The sequence below is a fragment of the Blennius ocellaris genome (assembly GCF_963422515.1).
Source record: "Blennius ocellaris genome assembly, chromosome: 11".
NCBI lineage: Eukaryota > Metazoa > Chordata > Actinopteri > Blenniiformes > Blenniidae > Blennius > Blennius ocellaris.
The window spans coordinates 24,105,214-24,126,042 of NC_137660.1; the positions used below are offsets into that span (position 1 = coordinate 24,105,214).

Sequence of the window (20,829 nt, forward strand, 5' to 3'; positions counted from 1 at the left end):
TATCTACAGGGACTTATATTATCTGGTTCATGTAGTGAAAACCAGAAACAAAAGCAAGTCAGTGTTTTTGCAAGTCTTTTAATGTAAAACTAAAGATTATGCTTTAAAAAAAAAAAAAAGAAAAATTCCATTTACATTGAAAACCATTCCGTTTTGTCAAGAATTTGAAATTCACCAGAGTATAAATAGGCAACTGAATCATCAAAAGTATTGTTTAGAATTTTTATTGGATTTAACCACTTAAATATTTCATACACAAGTTTGAATACATGTTCAATTTCTTTGACTCTCTGTAACAATACACTTTAGTCTTTGCAGGAAAAAAAAAATATATATAAAAAAAAATCCATTTAAAACATTTTCAGCAGATTGCAGCCCACATTCAAAAACGTCTGAGCACTATGGAGAAATGCTTTGTTTTCCAAAAGATAATCTAATGTGTGCATTTCAGGTGCTTTTTCCCATGCCGGGCTGCATTACGGCACTCTTTGAACAAAAATACTCCCGTTATAGTATATCTGCAATCCTGACAAGCATCATGAATATCTTTTGTAAACACGTCTGTTCATTTCCAGTGCAAATGGTTAAAATGGAAAACAGAATAAATTAAGAACACAACAGCAACTGAATGTGTGTAATCATCACTCCCTGGAAAAGTCATTAACACTCATAGTATCAAGAGGAACGAGAATAAATACTATGTCTAAAATATACTTTTAAATACTGTACGACCATCGTATTTTTTATATTTTCTTTAGTGCAATTTCACTTGTTATACACCACAGTGTGATTTTCCTTATCCCTGAAGTGTGCACAGAGAAGGAGGGTCTGCTAGAAAAATGTTAGCCCGCAGAAAGTAATTTGCATTTGCGATTCATGTGAAATTTTCACTGGAAATTTGAACGAAATACCTTTTTTTGGGGGGGCAATTTAATGACAAAAAAGAAAAAGCAAATGCAAATCAATGCTTGTTTTTTTTTGTGTTTTTTTTACCCAGACTTGCATGAGGCAGCTCATTTAGAAATACTTCCTACACATGCCCAGGAGGTTAAAATCCCCATTAAAAAATACCAAAAAAAAAACTGAAAAAGCTTTTACATTCATAAATGGGGCAAAATCAGCAGCTACTCTGGTGTATCCTTAAAAGCTGCATTAGCAGGTCTAAATGGTGCAAAGTTCTGATGTAAAAACAATTGGAGACTTGCGTCCAGCTGAGCATGACCAGCACAGGTTAACATGATCCTCTCGCAGTGCCTCTCACTGAGGTGTGCTGCAGTCCGCCACTCACAGTTGCTGTTTCCTACATTCCTACGGTCATCCATGTATTGCCATTTTATGGGTTCTCACAGTTCTGCACAGTATTGCACAATTCAATTATCTATTTATTTTTTGCAATGTGACTTTCCCAGAATGTAAATATAAATGTCAATCTTCAAAATTGTTACCTGCAACCAGCGCTGAGGACTATTGTTTTATCAAACTGTCGAATCATTAATGGATTTTGGTAATTCAGGGAATAAAGATGTAAATCTTTACAACAGGTTAAATGATCAAGTCACCACCACCCCATCATACACTTACCGAAACAAAGTCAAGCATCATGAAATCTTTTTATATAGACTGGCTCCTGGACAGATCTGTGCTTTATAGATTTCTTTTCAAGGTAACTGTAAAAAACTTTTTTATTTTTTTTAATTTTTTTACCATTTTATACTGTGTACTCATAACAGACTCATTTTCTTTACAGATACCACTTGGGTGACATTCGGTGACCTCTGCTACTCAAGAGGAAAGATTTTTGGGGGAATCTCTGCTACTCAGGCTTCAGACTGTACTGAGCAACATGCTCATCTAGACAAAAAAAATTAATTAGCTATTGTAATAACTAACTTAATGATACAGATTGTGCAAAAATGCTAATGCTTTTTGTCAAATGAGAATGCTCTTTTTATGTCTCCTTGAAAATTCACATTTAAATGGACAGAAGAAGAAAACAAGTCTCTAGCTACACTTCAGGTCTGTGCAAAGATACAATATATGGGTATTTACGTGTAGTGAACCTCTTAATATGCTATTAGTTGTAAAAAAAAAAAAAAAAAAAAGTGTTTTAATGTGGCTTCAGTCCATATTCATGATTGTGAAACCTTTTCACATCCACCCAAACATTCATCATGATTTCAAATGAAGTTTTATGAGGAGATCTCTCGTTATCTACGCCCCCCCACACAGACTGAAAATCACATGACTTGTATTGTAATATGCTACAACTACCCCAGAATATTGGTGCCACATGAACGTCTGTGCCGAAGTTTGCTCTCAGACACGTATACAGTGTTTTTGTATTAAGGCCGGGATAATAAAAGATTTGCATACATGTGTAATAAGTTCCTTAAAGGGAGAAAAAAAAAAAAATCACCTCTACAAGCAGGAACTCCCTCACACACAAAGACTAAAGTGCAGGAGCCACGAACGCACCGTCTGCATCCAGCTGGCTTAATATCGGAGTCTAGATATAATCATGTCATAACACACGTGTTTGTTTGGTTAACGATGAGAAGCGGCTCGGCGGCCGTGCCCACAGAGCAGGTATAGCCAGGAAATATGAGCATTTAAAGAGGATCACATTATCTACAGAGGCTGTTTCTGTCCGCTGGCGGAGGCTTGAAAGAATCCAAGTAATGTCACGTGTAGGAAACAGCCTGGCAGGACCTTGGGAATAATCTCACGCAGAGTGGAATAATGAGGGGAGCAGCAGCTTGTGCAGCCTGAGGAGGCAAACAATGAGAGATGACAGAGTCAGTGTGAGGGACGAACAACAGCCACATGTTTACACACGGAGGAAAACAACCGTGAATGCAATGAATGCCAGCTTATTGTCTCTGATGAAATTACAAAAACAGACAAGGATGTTAAATATCTTTAGTTTTAATGATCTGTTTTGACAGGGGTTTGATTAATTAAAAGAAATAAAGCTGTGACTGAATGAATTTAACTACTTAAATTGATGAATAAATGAACACAATAATTGTATAATAATAATAATAATAATAATAATAGGAATTAATTGATGTAATAATGAATAAACAAACAAAAATGAAGAAGACAGACAATATAAAACAAATCAAAATATGTATGGATGAAAAAATATACGCCAATAATAGAAAGTAAGAAAAAAAATACTTTTAAAGCTAAATGAAAACAAAAAAGACAAATATTGGCAGCATATTTCTTTGTTAACATTCATACTCTTATGGAAAGGGTTATGGGTGTAAAAATCAAGTCCTAAAATGATAGAAAAATCAGTATGATGTGATTGAGCTTGTTATATTTGGACCCTGCATTAAAAAAGACAAACAAAATTGACGAAGCTCATGAAGAGAAAGTGAATTCACAATAACTATGTGGGGGGTTTTTTTGGTTTTTTTTGCTGTATCTTTAACCAATGGTTGCTGTGCATGAGTTTACAGGTTTGTTACCTTTCACTTCAGAAACAACGGCCCGTTGCACAGAGTCACTGCTCCTCACAGCCGGAGGCTGGAAAAGCTTCGGCCTCCTGGCTCTGAAACATATACTGTAAGAAGAAAACACTTTGATTACCTCAAGTCCCACTGGAACTCTCTCTATGCACTATTATTTATTACTCATAGGTAGCTTTTATTTGATGTTTGATACAGATCAGAAAACACAATGTTTCATATCCACTCTTTAAATCATCTGTCAGGAAAGCTATTTCAGAACAAACCATACAAAATGAACTCTGCACCAGTCAGCACAACCCGGTTCGATTCCGATTCAGACTTCCTCAGGGTACTTCTTCACACATTCCACTGCATGCATGTAGTTACATTGGTGACGCTACATGTGTAATATGCTTAACCAGTCTAAATGCTAGTAGTTGATATAAAGATGCACGCCATTTCTTTGGAATTATTTATCTGTGTGTCACTTTGTGCCGTGAGGATGGATAAACTATTACTTACTATCAAAAACATTTCCAGTCTTCTTAAGTCTTAAAAACACAGTATTTCAAAATTGAAGATAATTTCAGCTAATGGAATGACAGACAGAGTGTTAGTGGGACTTTTTTTTTTTTAAACCTGCTTTTTATAATCCAAATAAATGTTTGCAACGTGCATGAATTGTTGATTGGTCTGAATGTATTTCCACTGAAATTGACACAATAAGAAAGACATGGGAGCACCTGAAAGCAGTGAGCTGGGTGTAATGTGTTTTACGGTTTAATCAAATATTTAACAAGTACTTTATGTTCCAGCTGAGCTTGTAATACACCTAAAATTTAGCTTCCAGTGACATTTTTCATTTGTGCATTGGTCACAAATTCTAACTCCATTTCATCACTTATCGAACTTTTGCACTTGCATGTGCAAAACAGACCTGGATCAGATTCACTTTAATATAACGAATTGAATGAGAATTTAAATATCCCAGCTACACCTGGACTCATGTGTAACCCTGATACATTCATCTAGTGTTAGCGTGTGAAGAAAACCTTTTACTACCATAAAAACTCTGAAGTATACAAAAAAAAAAAACTTTTTCTAGATGGTGTCAATAAACAATAATCATGTACTTGCGCAACCGGATGAGTTCACAGCAACAAACAGCCTAATAATGGCGAGCTACCAGATGGCCTCATGAGGACAAGCCATTTCTGCAGTTTCTCTCAGCATAATCGCAAATGAGAAGGATTTGATAACATTGCAAAACGTTCATTATCAGTCTTTCTCTCATTAGCAGAGAAGAAGTGTGGACGTCACGCAGAGGCAGATAAAGAAAACGGGTGAATGACAGTAAATGAAGGGAACATGAGGCAAACAGGGCGCACGCAGCCCGTGACTGAGGGTGGAGAAGCCCGCAGTACTCTCTAATTACCGGGATTTGTGTTGACTGTCAGCTGCTCGAACAAAACCGAACCGAGACAGACGAGGAAGAAATCAGCTCGCTTCTATTACGCTGATAATAATTTGCCTTTTAGACCGATAAGCACCATTTTGGAAGAAGGGTGGTAATTATTTTCTTTAAAGTCTACCAGAGCTGTTGATAAACTTTGATCGGCTATTAAATGAGGCAAAGCAAAAAATATGTGTGGCAAGGTTTTTTTTGTGTATTTTTTTTTAAAGGCGTTTCTGTATAAATTATTTTGTTGATGGCTGATCAAAGCATTTCAAATGTTTGTTTAAGGGCCTCGTGATGTCTGTGTCAAACAAACAAACAAACAAACAAAATAAATAAATAAATAAATAATCATAATAATAATACAGTATTTAAAGTAATAATGAAGCTTGTGCTCTACAGCAGTAGAAGACCTGACTGCTGTTTGCTTAGAACAAGAAACTGAGGCTGCAGCTCAAACAGGATCACCGAAATTGGACAATCAATTTGTGCTCCCATATTCCTACGGTAGCATCATTATTTGCTATAAACAAGGTGAAATAATGTATCTGTCTTGCATTGTATCAACGGTTCAGGCTGTTGTTGGTGTAAAGCCGTTGGTGGTGATTTCCTCTGCACACTTTGAAGCTATTGTTCCTGCCAGAGCATTTTTGATAGACATTATCAGCAACAATACTCAGTAAGGTGTTGGACCTACCTCTACCTGAGTATTGTTGCTGACCACGTCCATCTCTTTATGACCACAGTGTACAACCTCTTCCCCCCCCCCCCCCCCTCAACATAACAATGAGTTCATTTAACTCAAAATGCCCCAGTCGTCAGCAGGTTCCAGTGAAAAGGACAGCTTTGGAATGTAGTGGAAACAGAGAATCACAGCATGGATGTTTAAATAACAAATTGGAAGCAAATGGGATGTTATCATGGCGATACTGTAAAAAATATCCCAAGCACATTGTTGAATTTTTTGTCCCCTGAGCGTTTTTTGGCATTTTTGTTTCTGGAAAGTCTTGTTTACGGGGTGACATTTTGAAAACGAGGCAGAAACCCTAAAACAATGTAGTTTTCATGTCTGGCCACTAGTGGGTGCTGTTGTTTGTTTTTGTAATAGACATTTCACCTGAAAACGTTCGAAGTTTCCACTTTGTTAAAGGTGAAAAACTTAATTGAGCCTGAATACACCATGTGGGAATGTTTTAAAGTCCAATATAGCATTCAAAGTTTGGTAAAGTAAAGTAAAGGCTTTCAAGGGTAAGAATACAGACAAATATTAAAAATAAGAAGATTGGTTGAATGATGTACAAAAGTTGCTTTTGTGGCCATGAACTTAGAGCAAAACACAACTTTCAGGAACCACTATATGCCAGCATAGCAGTTGTCCTTGTCAGTTTTTAGCTTCAAGTTCTGCAGTCATAAAAATGTTTTTTCCTTTGATATAAAACGAGCGAACGCTGAATCATAGGAGCATGTCTGCATGATGGAAGAGATTTTAATACCCGGAGCTACTCTTGTGACAAATGTGACAGGTGTTACACTCCAATTCCTCAACACATGAGGCAACACAGGAAAACAAAAAGCACTTTCATTAAGTGACGGTTGAGGACAAGAACAGTGCATCTGTTGTGTTTCGCAACACCGTGTGTTTGATGTTGTAACGGCGCAGTGAATAACTACTGGGTGCAGTTTAACATGAAGAGTCAATACAGTGGGGACATTTTCTTATCAGGCCAGCAATCATTCACTGATTGTAAATAGCGCCAGTCAACACTTAATAGCACAGTTTCCACGTTACTTCTGCATGAGTCTAAAATGCAAATGCATAGGGTTTATGGAGGGGTCTATTAATATGCCGTCATGCTGATGGAGGAAGGATAGTTTTTTTTCCCGTTTTTTTTTTTACTTTAAGCTGAATCACTCTGAAAAACTGTTTAAGGTTGACAAGTGTGGCAAGACTGATTTCACATCCTCACCATGCTGTTTATCCAAAGCACACTTGGGGGGAGAGGGAGCAAGAGAGAGAGAGAGAGAGAGCGAGAGAGAGAGAGAGAGAGACATCCCTCACCCGCAGGGGGAGAGAGAGGTGGGATCTGCTTCTCTTCACCCAGGTCATTGCAACTTACACTATAGACTTCCTCATGTTTTACTGGAATAGCCACCTGAATTCTCCAATATTGATTTTTTTTATTCCACCAATTTAATGATGAATGGTGATGACTTATTTCATAACATTTTTCATTTCAGAAACAAAAGAAAAAGTGATGCCTGAATCATACATGGAAGTCAACACACACGCACGCACGTATGTTGCAAGAACTGAACTGTTGTGCTGCAATGCACCATGGGAGTTTGGGTTGCTGGGTTTTTACATGCCATTGTTGCATGTTATATTGTTCTTGTAGAGTTTTTAGTGATTGTGTTGCACTTTAGTTGTTCAGTTAATATAGTTTGTTAGTTCCTTAGTTAGTTAGTGTAGTTCAGATCAATAATTGTAATGTTGTAACCATGAGTTAAGAAGTTTGTGTGTTTCATCTTGTCCAACAATGTTACTTCCAACAATGAGTAGGGCTTAAAAGCTAAGGTAATCATAATAGAGGTACAAATGAAAGTCCAATCTTCAAGTATGATTCTTCTATGATGTACACCACCACATATACATACAGTAATATAAAACAAACGGAGGAACTTAAATATAATATTATTCTGTGAATGTCTAATAGAGGGTGAAAAACAGATAAATACTTCTAGAATTGTACACATCTAAAAAAGAAATATGACAAATGTCAAAAACGGTTCATACTTAATGTGTTTTCTGATATTGATCCACCTTAAATTATAAAACTGCACTTCATTTGTAAAATTGTAAGTGTTTCCAATGCTCCGATATTGGAATAATAAGTCTTTGAGTTGTTCTTGGGTATTATATTGTCTTCCTTTTTAGTTACTTTTACTGCCGTTATGTCATATGTTGTAACTATTGTCCCTAATGTTTGGGAGTCTGGATGCCTCCATATAGATTTACCTGCGGGTAACAATCAAATCAAATCAAATCAAAATGTCAGATTTTCAGTTGACTCATTCTTCACTCAGGGCCGTTCACAAGTTCATAAACACCAGATTCAATAAAAATGCAAATGCAGCCCGACACGTGTCTCCTCTGCTCCGACTTCAAATAGCAACTGAAAGCGCTGGAGGTCTCAGACTGTTTGGGGTGTGTAAACCACGTACAGTGCAATTTAATAATAAACAAGTAACCTTCTACTTTAAAGTCTTACCAGAAATACTTAATCGCACAGAAACCCGGGACTTTAAGGTGAACATTATGCTGTGGGAGACTAAGCCACAATCTTTAATTAATAGACCTTAACAGTGAAATAAAACAATAACTTATCCAACATCAATCCATACATCTATCTTCTACAGTGCTTAATCCTGTGCAGGGTCATGGGACGCTGGAGTAAATCCCAGTTATCCCACCATGCAGCCTGCCAGCTGTAAAACCATGTTGGATTCTACACTGGATCTGAAGTACATTTTAGATGAAACTGTTTTGTTTTTACAGTTTTTGTAGCCTTTGTAAAATTGATCATCTACAAAGCAAACATATTAAAAAATAAATAAAATAAAAGTCAATACTGGGCAGGTGACCTGAAACAGTCCTCAGAGCTTGTTGCAGTGCTCCCAAATACGACACTATATATTTTCAGACTCAAAGCCAACAAGTTTAACACTCAATCGTGTTTCAATTCCCAGCAATCGTAAAAACAAAACAAAAACACTCTGAACAAGTATTGTGTGCTGGTGATTTGCAGGTGTTCTTGTTTTTGTGTCAGGTGGAGAATAAATGCAATGAGATGGGGGAAAAAAAGAGGAAGATAATCATTGATGCTCTGTTCATGTGTTTCCTTTCCAATAAATACAATAAGGACATTAAGAGACTTACTGATTTGAGGTTGGACTCCATTTCTGTGAAGTTCCACTCAGTCAGAGGCAGGCTTAAACTGAAAGGCTGCGGAGGGGGAGAAAAACATCTACTGGTTCACACAGAGCCAACAAATCTACATCTGTATATATGTATGTGCACGTGCGTGTGTGTGTGTGTGTGTGTTTCACACACAAATACTGACATCCATGACAGCGCTGGCTCCGGCTTCCACGGCACCGTGCGGATGGCTCCTGAGCAGCAGCTGCTGCAGCTCCTCCAGACTCATGTCCACGTTCTCCACTGCGTCTGAAACCTCCACCCTGCACCCAGACGCGCCACAAACAAGGACAGTGAGGAGAAACAAGCACATCAGGCGAGTCGTAGTCCTTCGGCAGACATTCACACAACCGTTGCGTGTACAGCAGATCAACTTCAGACCCCCGAAGTTAAAAATAATTTGTTGAGTTAATGTAATTTTATCAAGCTTCAAATTTCCCTCCATTCAGATTTAAGTAGATTGAGTCACTTTTAATGGTTATGTCATCTGAACAACATGTATTAGAATGAACCATTTAATGAAGAGTATGGTCATGTTAATCAAACATTTCTGATGTGTAACCTGAACAACTGCCTTCGTTAATTATTTTTGAGTGCCTAACGGTGGTTAAGCTTCTCAGCGCTTGCTATTGGTGTGTGTCCTGATGTGTGATCTCCATCCTGAGCTCCTACCTGTCCAGGGAAGGTCTCTTGCTCCTCCTCTCCACCACAGAGGCCACCGAGCCCCTCCCCTCCAGGACAGACTGGACCATCGCCACAGGAAGCACAGGCGGCTCGGAGGAGCACACCTCACAAGAGGAGGTCAATGCCACCGCCTCTCCTCCTCCTCCTCCTCCGACACTGCTTCCCTTCCCTCCTCCTCCTCCTCCTCCTCCTCCTCCTCCTCTCACTCCCGGACTCACAGGCTCTTCTTTGATGAGCATCATGCACTTCTCCCTACAAACAGTTTGCACTGTTAGAGGCAGGAATCACTTTCTCCCAGACCTGATCTGGGTCTGGTCTCATCCTCACCTGGTCTCGTCGGGCTGCATCTGAAGGGCCATGCTGGCCTGTGACATGTCAGTAACATCTGAAATGATAGGTCCTCCTGTCAGCCCACTCGTAGAACAGGAGGGAGAATCACTGGATGGCTGAGGACGAACATGAAAGCAGTCAGGTGGGCCTCCACCAGTAAAAACATCGTGCTGCTACATTATCGGTTACTCAGGCATCATAAATTAACAATGCTCCATATAGAAGTCTTAAAATAACAGGAATACAAATATGTAACTGTATAAACAAATATGCACAGGTTGAGTCAGAAAACTGAGTTAAAGTAAGATGCAAGATATTTGCAGAAATAGTTTAAACTAACAAACTCTGATTTCTTTGATTGCAGGTAGTGAATTTTAAAATTGCACAGTTATTAACTTTTTAACTGCATATATTTTGCTCTTGGGCACATGAGCATTTAATGAGGAATCTGAACATACTGATATTGTTTTTAATATGATACGCTCATTTTGAAAACTTAAAAGTTTCTTAAATTAAGACAAAAAGGGAAATATTCACCTAAAGGTATTAAAATGGATCAAATAAAGGCACTGAAACCTCTTCAGTTTCACTTTTCTCTTTGCTGGTAAAATGGATTCCAAAAGAAAAGATTCTTCATTTGGCTTCATTTTCAGGCTTTATGTGCTTGAGGTGACATTCTGAAGCACCTTTGTCACTGCACACTGCTTCCCCCTAGTGTTGATATATCATAGTATGCTGTTCAAGGAGATTTACACCCAATACAACAATATATTCAGTGTGATGTCATGTTTGGAGGCAGCATGGCGTTTACATTCAAGTCAATATGATTACTGCTGCATTAGGGAAGCTGTGTGCTAAATCAACTGGCTCTGAAGGTATAGTTGAAGCTCCAGACAGGCCAAGCACTGAGAATCAAAATTCAGCTGATGGTTTCAGAGTTGACGTTAGTTGAACGTGGCTGCCAGGAACATCAGCTCACTAATTATAGTGTCATTGACCGAGGCAATAACCTTACACAAGATAACATGCTTTTTTTTCTTTTTTCTTTTCACAGCTGTGATTCTGCTTGAAATGACCAACATTCAAAACATTCCCCCAGTTCTCCCCATTCTTTAAATTGTAGATTTGTGGTGTTTGATTTCCGTACCGACTGAATGTAGAAGGGCTCGTGCATGGACTCCATTGGGTGGCTATGGCTGAACTTGGTGGCGGGAGGGCTGGGTGAGCCATCGTCCAACATGAGTGGCCTGTGGGGAACAGTAGTTTGCGGTGGTTATTTTTTGGCCTGTGTGTGACCTACATCCAAACAGTTTCCAAATCATATTTGTTCCACATTCACATCCCAAATCTGACACATATTGGGTGTTTTCCAATGCATGCATGTGAGCTTTTGTGTGTCATTTGGTCTTAGTTCTGTCGGCTTTGATTGCGCACAACTTTAAAACTGATACACATACGCTGACATGAGTAGTATTATATGTACACAACTTCACTGATCACTTCAGGACGTCATGGAGTCTGATGGTGGTCACATATAAATTACAATATTAACAATCAAGCAAAAACGAAACAATATCTCTCTCAGAAAATGAGGCCTGACACAGCCTGAGATTTGGGTTATTATAATGGGATGCTTTTTAATTGTTTCATAAATGTCACCAGGAGGCCAAATATCCTGAACTTTTAGTGAGTCTATCAAAATCACATATATTATTACTTTGTCCTTTATTTAATCATTATGCTTTGTTAACTCATGATAGTGTTAATCCGGTGAATATTTTATCCGGTTTTACTCATTAATGTTTCTATTTTTATTTGCCATCTTTGTTGTTTTTGCCTCCTCACTTGTTATATACAACCTTTTATGTCAGTCCTCTGGGAAGCATTTAAATTGAGCTATAAAGTATGAAACTGATGAAGTTTGATTGATTAATGCTGCATTGTTTTCACAAACAATTAGGATTTGAATGGATGTCAATTTGTTGTTTTAGCCTGAAAATGTTGAAACTTCAATGTGTCTATGTTGTACAGGTACATTCTCACATAAGTTACTTCCTTTATTAATTTGTTAAACATTTCACATAATATAAATATATGTAAATTATGTTATTTTGATTACTCCTCACCCAGAAGCACACATTTATGTGGCAGTTTAACATTCCAGCTTGTCGTTCCTTTCTCCTGTCGGCCTCGTTCACTCGGCAACAAAGCTGAAGCAGCATTTTTACACGCACGCAGGCACACGTGCACGCGCTGCAACAGGGTCATGCCTCTGCTCTGGCCTTCAGTGTATGTGTGTGTGTGTGTGTTTGTGTGTGCGTGTGCGTGGTTGTGTGACTGACTCAGCACTTGTCTCCATTCACACAGCTCTTGTTGAGTTAGATTGTTCAGTTTGTCAGCTGAGCCAGCCCTTCCCTCCGGCCCACTGCAGCACTGTTTGTCTCACTTTTGTTTGTTTTGTGTGAGCGTGTGTGTGTGTGTGTGTGCGTGTGTGTGTGTGTGTGTGTGTGTGTGTGTGTGTGTGTGTGTGTGTGTGTACTCACAGCTTTCTCTTCAGTCCCACGGTGGTGGGAGAGTTTGACTGCATCTGGCTGAACAGAAACTGAATCAGCTGGCAGAGAGAGAAACAGCACAGCATGAATCAGCATCCCCTCTCTCTCTCTCTCTCTCTCTCTCTCTCTCTCTCTCTCTCTCTCTCTGTCTCACACACACATATACACACATTTTCTTGAAACACAGTTTGAAAAGGAAAATAATCTTTATGATCCCTATCCCTCCCATATTTATCACATTGAAGACACTGGGTGAAGTCTCAGCTGCAGCACTGAATTGAACACAATGAGCAAAACACATCACGTCCAACTTGTTTGTCACTACTGCAAATCCTAAAATGTGATTAGATTTTTTTTTGTTTTGTTTTTTTAGAATGATCAATGTGCCTTTGAATAAAAAGGGTGCAGAATCAGCAAGGTTTTGTCATCTTTTTTTTCCCAATATCACCAACACCAATGCCATTGGTTTAATACTGTTTTTTTTACTATTTTTTAGATATTACTATTATTTTCACTTAAACCTTGATGTTGCTCATACTTGAATGTCTATAATATTGTAGCTTCTATTTTGTTTTATATGTAATGATTATTACAGCTTATTTTATGTTTCTGGTCAGATTGTTGCATATCTGGACCAATCAAAGATTTCAAAAGAAAGCATTTTTGTTGTAAAGGTGGAAAGATTATTGTCACTCTGAGAAGAGGAGACATCATATTGGCTAAAATCCAAATTTGCAGTCTCTACATAAATAAATACAATAAAAGAGATAGATGGTAGATCTGGAAATACTCTTGGTACATTTGTTCAAAATGTATAAGGTACCAAATCAATGTAATTTGAAGTTATAATTCATATTGTTTTACATATTTCTACTCGTTTGTATTCCCATCAAGTGGCGATACGTCAAAGCCCATTTGAGTGTATCCATATTAGTTTATTTTACAAGGTTGTTTTACGTCATTTATTTGCTGTTCTACTTTTGTGTCTATTTTGAATCCTCAAAACATCAAATATTTGTATCAATGTAAAGAATAAATGTCCTTCATGGACGTTCGAGACATGAACTGACCTTGTTCATGACTTTCTGTTGTTGTGTGTGGTTCTGCCTCAGTGACACCACCTCCCTCCACAGCACTTCGTTCTGCCTGCAGATGAGACAAAAGGACACAGTGAACGCAGGGTTAAACAATTCAAAGCGCATCTTACAAATATCCATTTGTCCTCTCCAAGTCCATAAAATGTGTTTTTTTCATATATATAAAAGTAATTGTAATTGTAATCACAGTTTAATGGGTTTAATCTCCATCTTCTTCACATTCTATCGCTGATACTGACAACAATTTCAGTGAACTTAAACTCTGGCGGATACTGCTACTTGCATTTCAGAAAATGTGTTTACATTTTATTTTTCACTTCGATATGTCTAATTCTTATGTGATCATCCTCAGAGCTGATGGAGCATTAGCTCGCCCTGTAATATCCTGCAACACCACACGGGCGTCCAGGGTGGGAAGCACTGTTATATATCACCGGAGACAAGAATATTTTGTTGTGTGGACAGTTACCTCTGTCATGACGTTAAATGGTAAATGGACTTCACTTATACAGCACGGATCAAATTCACTTATTCATCTACTCATGAAAGCTAATTAGACTCCCCCCAACATGTTGTCTGTTCTCAGGTATTTGGACTCTGTTTGCTTCGAGGCATCGAGTTCATGTTTCATGTTTTGCTATCAATGCACATTCATGGTTCATGTTGTGGCTGCACGTGCTCAGTATGGACTGAAATTTGACACCGAAACCTCATTCTGGATTTCCTGTCATTACGACTGTCTCTGTCTCGGTCTGTCCACTGATCTGTTCTATGGATTATATATAAACTGTTAACCCTTATCCTGTCTTTGAGTCGTTTGTCATGTTACGTAATGAGCCACGACGGCCACCATTAAGTCTTTAGTGGCTTCTTTTCTATCATAGCAAACCATTTTCTTTTATTTACTCTACTTTAATTATTGTATCATCGGCATAGTTTTGATTCCCATTGTGTAGACTCCCTGTCAATAACGTAGAACCCTTGGGACTTCTGTAATGTCACTTAGGTACATTCAGTTGGACATGGAGGCAGATAGTGAAACTGTCGCCACTGTTTCTCAATTTCTGGATCCATGACGCTGGAATCACTTCAAAGAAGAGACACCAGAACCCCTACAGCACTCTGACACAGCGAAGCCAAAAATAGACCTTACTACATTTTTAATCAAAGTGAGACAACAGACACAACAGGCTGATTTATTTTGCAGGGAAATGATGTGCCTTCATGTGAGCCTGCACATGTGCATGTGCATGCATGTGCTCATCCTTTCTAAGTGTGTGTGTGTGTGTGTGTGTGTGTGTGTGTGTGTGTGTGTGTGTGTGTGTGTGTGTGTGTGTGTGTGTGTGTGTGTGTGTGTGTGTGTGTGTGTGTGTGTGTGTGTGTGTGTGTGTGTGTGTGTGTGTGTGTGTGTGTGTGTGTGTGTGTTAGTCAGGTGAGCAGGTGAACATTCTCTCCTCACATTAGCGAACAATGCCGAGCACAAAGCAATGCCGGCACACAATAGCTGCACGGCAGCTATTTTCAGCAACAACAGACTCCAGAGAGAAAAAGTCTCTTCATCCACCAGGTGATTTGTTGTAAAATTAACAAGAGGAATAAAAGACAGGTCACCTGCCACTCTCACATTATGCTCCCTAAAATATGCACAAAAGGTTTTGTGATGTTTGTATTCATGTTGTAAAAATGCAGCCTTTTTTTTTTTTTTTAATGTCGCAGCTACCTTCGTAACTAGGGCACAATGTCACCAGTCTTCATAAGATAAGTAACTTCCGAACTTGATTAGCTTCTTTCAGTCATTTGGAGACTATTTTCAGCCACATTGTGTGTCAGGTGATGTTAAACAGAAAGCAATATGAGAAGGTTGAAAATTCTTAACAGATTTATCACCTGACTGCATAAAGGTGAGGAAAGGACTTACTTTTTTTTTTTTTTTACATGTCCTTAATGTTTGCACTGGGCATTTTTCTTGAACTTATCCAAAACATTAGATACAATCAGTTCTGACATCTTAGTTAAAACATTTCAACACTAGGTCATCAGACCAGTTTAGTAGTTATCCGTTTCAAAGACAACAATTTGTTGGCATGAAAGACCATAAATCGCCATACACATTTCTCTATCGTGGGGTTCCACAAAGTTCCATTTCAGGGCCACTTTCTTTTATCTCATACATGTTGCTACTTCAAAAATATTTTCCCTCAGCTCGAGTCGAGATATTCTTGTACAAATTCCAAATAGCAAGCTTGTGAACACAGTCATCTGGTTTAGAAGCATCAAACAAACATGCCCTCGATATCAACAAAACAAAGCACATCATGTTTTCATTCAATTCAAAAAAATGAGAGACAGAACAAATCTGTCACAAAATAGCTGGACAGAGTCGAGTCTACAAAGTCCCTGTGGATCTTGACTGATGCATTTCTTAATTTCAAAAGCCAGTGATCATCAGACCATAAAAACACATCTAAATACTCTGCAGACTTTTCCCACCACTAGTAATGCAAGACATTGCATCTCATACAGTACGTATACTGTACATGACTGCAACATTATATATTGTTACACATTTTAAAATCATGTAAAAAGAAAACAAATCATACATAATGGGAGTTTAATTCCCGCATAAATAATTGTCCAGTGGAACAATCTTCTTACAATTACCGACTGCCCACAAACTCAACCATAAACCATGTGAGCCCATTACAATATGTCTCCCTGTGGACACCAATACCAGTAGGAATAAAGTTAATGTGCACCAACATTAGTATTGTTTCACTACAAATTTGGAAAAAAGCAACATTTTATTTCCCCATTCAAGAAAATGTTTTTAAAAAGCAACTCCCATCAAGTTAAGTGTATTGTACTGAATACATGAAGATTGTTTTCTCGTATTCCATATGGTTTATTTTCTAATTCAATTTTGTTGTTGTTGTTGATGATGTGATACTACATCTTTATCCACACCCAAAAACCTAATGCTGAGATTATTTGTCTCATATGTCTGTCTCATGTCATATATCTGTTTGTGTTACAATCAATAATATGTGGCCAGTTACACCAAACTGAAAGTTTGAAATAGCTTCCTTGGAATGAACCTTCCATACTTTAAAAAAATTAATAAAATCTAACATTCAATCACACATAGATATGCAATATTTTATACAGGATTATTATTTCATGTTGAAGTGATGTCAATGTGTAAAGCTGCGCAGATAAATTGATTCATTGCAATTAAAGTGCAGACATGAGTGCAGTAACAGCTTAAAACTATGTTTAGCGAAGATAGATTGTTGTGCAAGACATGTTACACAAAATAAAGATGCTTGGCAGTTGTGAACAATTAGCCACGAATGTAGTTAATATTTTTTACTAAAGGCATAAGCAGTCATTTCTATTTTTAGATTAACAGTTAAATAGAGTCACATTCTGAATGTTTAACATAAGTCATACTTAAGTTTATTTGGTTTGTGACGCACACAAACTGACACTGCTATTGGAGTATTGCCAGTGTGGACACACGCTCATATGTTGGACTCAAAAACATATTTTTTTTTTTGAGGCGATTACCTGCTTGTAGTTTATTTAAAACACGTGTAGTCTTTGTACTCACTGTTTCATGTCCTGCATCTGACACTCCATATTGTCCTGCTGCGTTCTGAGAAGCTGAACTTCATACAGAAGTTTACTGAGGTCCTCTTGGCGAACTTTGGTCTCCTCACTTTTCACTATGGACACCTGGGAACACAAAGCACAGCATGTTTGGAAAATAATATCCCCACATTACACAGAAAATGCAACTATAAATTAAATTAAATTAAATTAAATTAAATTAAATTAAATTAAATTAAATTAAATTAAATTAAATTAAATTAAATTAAATTAAATTAAATTGTGAAATTATTATAATACAACAACAAAATTCCTAATCACTTCATACAATTAGTTAGCCCTTCTTTAATAATGTGCAGGAGAGATCTGATCTCTGATTGGAGGAAGATGCTCTATAATGTGAATCTTGTTCCTGTCTGAAAGAAATTGATTTATGAATTAATGTGAAAGAAGAGACATCTGATTCACCCGTTGAAGCCTTTTTCTGTTGAGTTTTATCAAATGTCAGGGCCTAAAATGGATGTTTTCATGTTGAGAGCTGATAAAAACAAAACAACACAGTTTGGATTGTGGATTATTTCTTACCAGATGGACATCTAAAGCAAAATAATGTAGCTCCGTGTGGGTGCAATGGAAGATGAACAATCAAATCATGATACCTGACAACTTCTTTTGAAGATTTTGGATTTTATTATTTTATAGTAGTAGTAGTATATCTATATATGAGTGAAACCAACTTTTTCCCTATTTTTTAATTTTTGACTATAGTTGTGAATAAAGCTGACTTTGTTTGAGTAGGTTAAGCTAAAAAAAATAAAATAACTGAAACTAATCCAAAGAAGGAAAAATGTTAAATTAAGTTCAGGAAAAGTTAAGCAAAGCTTTCTCCCATGTGGGCATTTAAAATTTTTTATTAGATAAACAAGCAATATTAATATAATGTGATAAAATGTTAAAATATAGGTTGTGTTGACTGAAAGCAAGTGAATTTACTCAACTTTGTCTTTAAAACTTATGGCTTTAATTAACAAAATACTAGACTGTATTTAGTGTGATGTAGATATGTTTAAGGGTATTATTTATAACCATGTGTCTTATTAAATATATTTCTCCAATAGTACGGCCTCGATTCTCTACGCTTCAGACTGAGCATCTTCCTTCTGAGATGGGTTTTTTTGTGTGTGTGTTTCTGCTTCCACACCTTCCTCTTGATGTGCTCCAGCATGTGTTCATGGCCCTGCAGGAAGTACAGATGCTGGAACTCGGTGTCGTCTCTCTCCGGCTTCACCAGGCCGCTCTGCTCGATGTTCACCACCTTACGGAATCCGTCTGGGGAGAAGACGCAGGTAAAACCGTGTGAATCCCGCACTCGAAGGCAGACGAGGACGAATTTACAACAAAAATACTCACACATGTTGAGCTGTCGGACGAAGCTCGCCATGTTATTGTGTTTGAAGTATTTTGGCAGAACTTCTTTGGCGAAACGTCCCTGGTCAAATACATGAAAACTGGTCCCAGTCTGAAAATAGACAGCGTGAACACGAAGGAGAGTGTCAATTCGCATCGTCTCCGATCATTTCTGTCTCATTGGATTATGAGTAAATAATGGAATTACATCAACTCAGCAGCTGCTCTTGTGATTAGTGTTAAACACACCTCACCACCACCACCATCTGTTCCTGCAGCAGAAACATCCTCTTGCATAGGAAATAATGTGACCTGAATATTTCAACAAACTTTGCAAAAGGAGCCAAATCTTTTCCCCACAGTCGCTGAATTCAGTTCAGACATTCTGTCAGAAAGGCTCCATTTCTCCTACCTTTAGGGAACAGTCACGATTTCATTCCCAGGCTTACAAAGCAGGTGCAGAGCTTATTTATGCATATATTAAAAAAAAAATAAAAAAAATACCAACAATGTGAAGCACATATTTCTGACAATGATATTTCTGGATGTGCTGGTTAAGATAGCTCATGCTGCTTTCTGAATATTGCATAGACATTATGGGATCAGACTGATTGTCCTAAGAGATACAATGTCCACTTCTGATACAGAACATACACTATTCATAAAAAGTTTGTTATATTTGGCATAAAATAGTGATGCCCTCATCTCAAACTATTTATTGAAACGAAAGCCAACAGCAGTGGTAGGTGTACCACAACAAAAAATGAATAACTTGTCACGTCAGATTGCACATTAAGCAAACTAACACGCACACCACGCTGATGTAAACGGTTTTCAATGGTCTAATGTGACACTTGGGTGCCCCTCATTTCCTTTAAATGTGCCTGGAGTTACTGAGTGACATTCATCATGTGGTTCTGCAGGGCGCTGTTCACAATGAAGCAGTTGTCAGTGTAGGATGTAGATGATGGACATCCACTTCTATGCGTTTCTGTGACTCTTCTAGTCTGTTCAACCTGCGGATGACTCTCTACGACACCCTGAGCTCAGTGGAGTCTTTGTCTGAGAACTTCCTGTTTGAAGTTTCGCAATGGCAAGGTGGAGTTCATCAATTGTTAGGCGTTGTTTTGGTCTCATGATGTGAAAAGCATGATGAGAACAGGAAAATGTATTGATGGACTCATGGATCAAACACCTGCTGTGAAATTTGCTGTTAAGCTCCCTGTTAAAGAACAGCCAGTTGTGCAAGAAGTCCTGAAACACTGAACAGTGAACATTGAACGTGTGCATTCAAAAGTTTAGAGAAGGTCACAATAAGTTCACCTGTAAAGGTTACACTGCATCTTCGGTTCATCCTGTACTTTCACCGCAACATCTCTAACTTTCCTTTTGCGAGTAGTATATATGGTTATTTCTGCATTCATCCCCCACCCTTTTTTTCTTTTAAATTAACCATTATAAGCCCATGACAATTGCAATGCATGACATCAAACATTTTTTTTTGCTTGCTTTGTTATTATGAGACAACTCGACTGCTAACTTTTTTTTTTTTTTTTTTTTAAGGACATTCAGTAACAGTTTTTTTTATCCCATTTGAATACGTTTTATGTTCGTTCTAAACTATGAAATAAATTTTTTTATATTTTCTTCTAAATCAATATATAGAGTGAAATCTTCCTCTACCATGTACCTCATTACAAACCCTCATCATACCGCATTTTTTAACCATTAAGGTAGTGATTTCGCAGCAATCTGTAGACAGTCTCCGTATACTATACATATAACATGCATATGATATCATATTATCTATTTCACTGTACATTAACATATCATTTTCTGCCCGAGAGTATTTTTTTCTGTCTAGAAAGGCTTGTTTGATTACATTAGTTAGAGGACATTTTGTTGTGAAAGTGACCAAGTAAGAACTCACATTTTTGAGACAGATAATAGGTTAGAAAGAAAAAAAAAACATCCCAAAAGATTAAAAACGCCATCCAACACTAATATTTTAATATTTTCTTTTCTGTGTACCATCTTTGTATGGGTTTTGGCTTTACCGACACACACCTTGATAAAATATCTGACTTCAACATTAAGGCACTTGTTATTGCAGTGTGTCTCGGAGATGACTCACAGCGCTCCAGCAGATGAGATGGTTGGTATCCGGGTCCTCGACCAGCGTCCACAGCTTGGTGAGAAAAGCGGGGACGTTGCTGGCATAGCTGCCATCCACCCCCACAGCACCTGGAGACTCCTGCAT

General features: G+C 37.8%; 1 protein-coding gene across 1 annotated transcript; it reads right to left on the minus strand.

Moving 5' to 3' along the window:
* Positions 1-3,511: 3,511 nt before the first annotated feature.
* On the minus strand, positions 3,512-20,829 carry hsf4 (heat shock transcription factor 4; the record flags this gene model as incomplete). The annotated part of the gene is made up of 12 exons (XM_080505176.1): positions 3,512-3,571; positions 8,852-8,917; positions 9,036-9,153; positions 9,563-9,826; positions 9,902-10,020; positions 11,052-11,151; positions 12,448-12,515; positions 13,527-13,602; positions 17,164-17,288; positions 18,364-18,491; positions 18,573-18,681; positions 20,704-20,829. 12 exons carry the CDS (start codon positions 20,827-20,829, stop codon positions 3,512-3,514), a joined length of 1,359 nt encoding a protein of 452 aa, XP_080361302.1.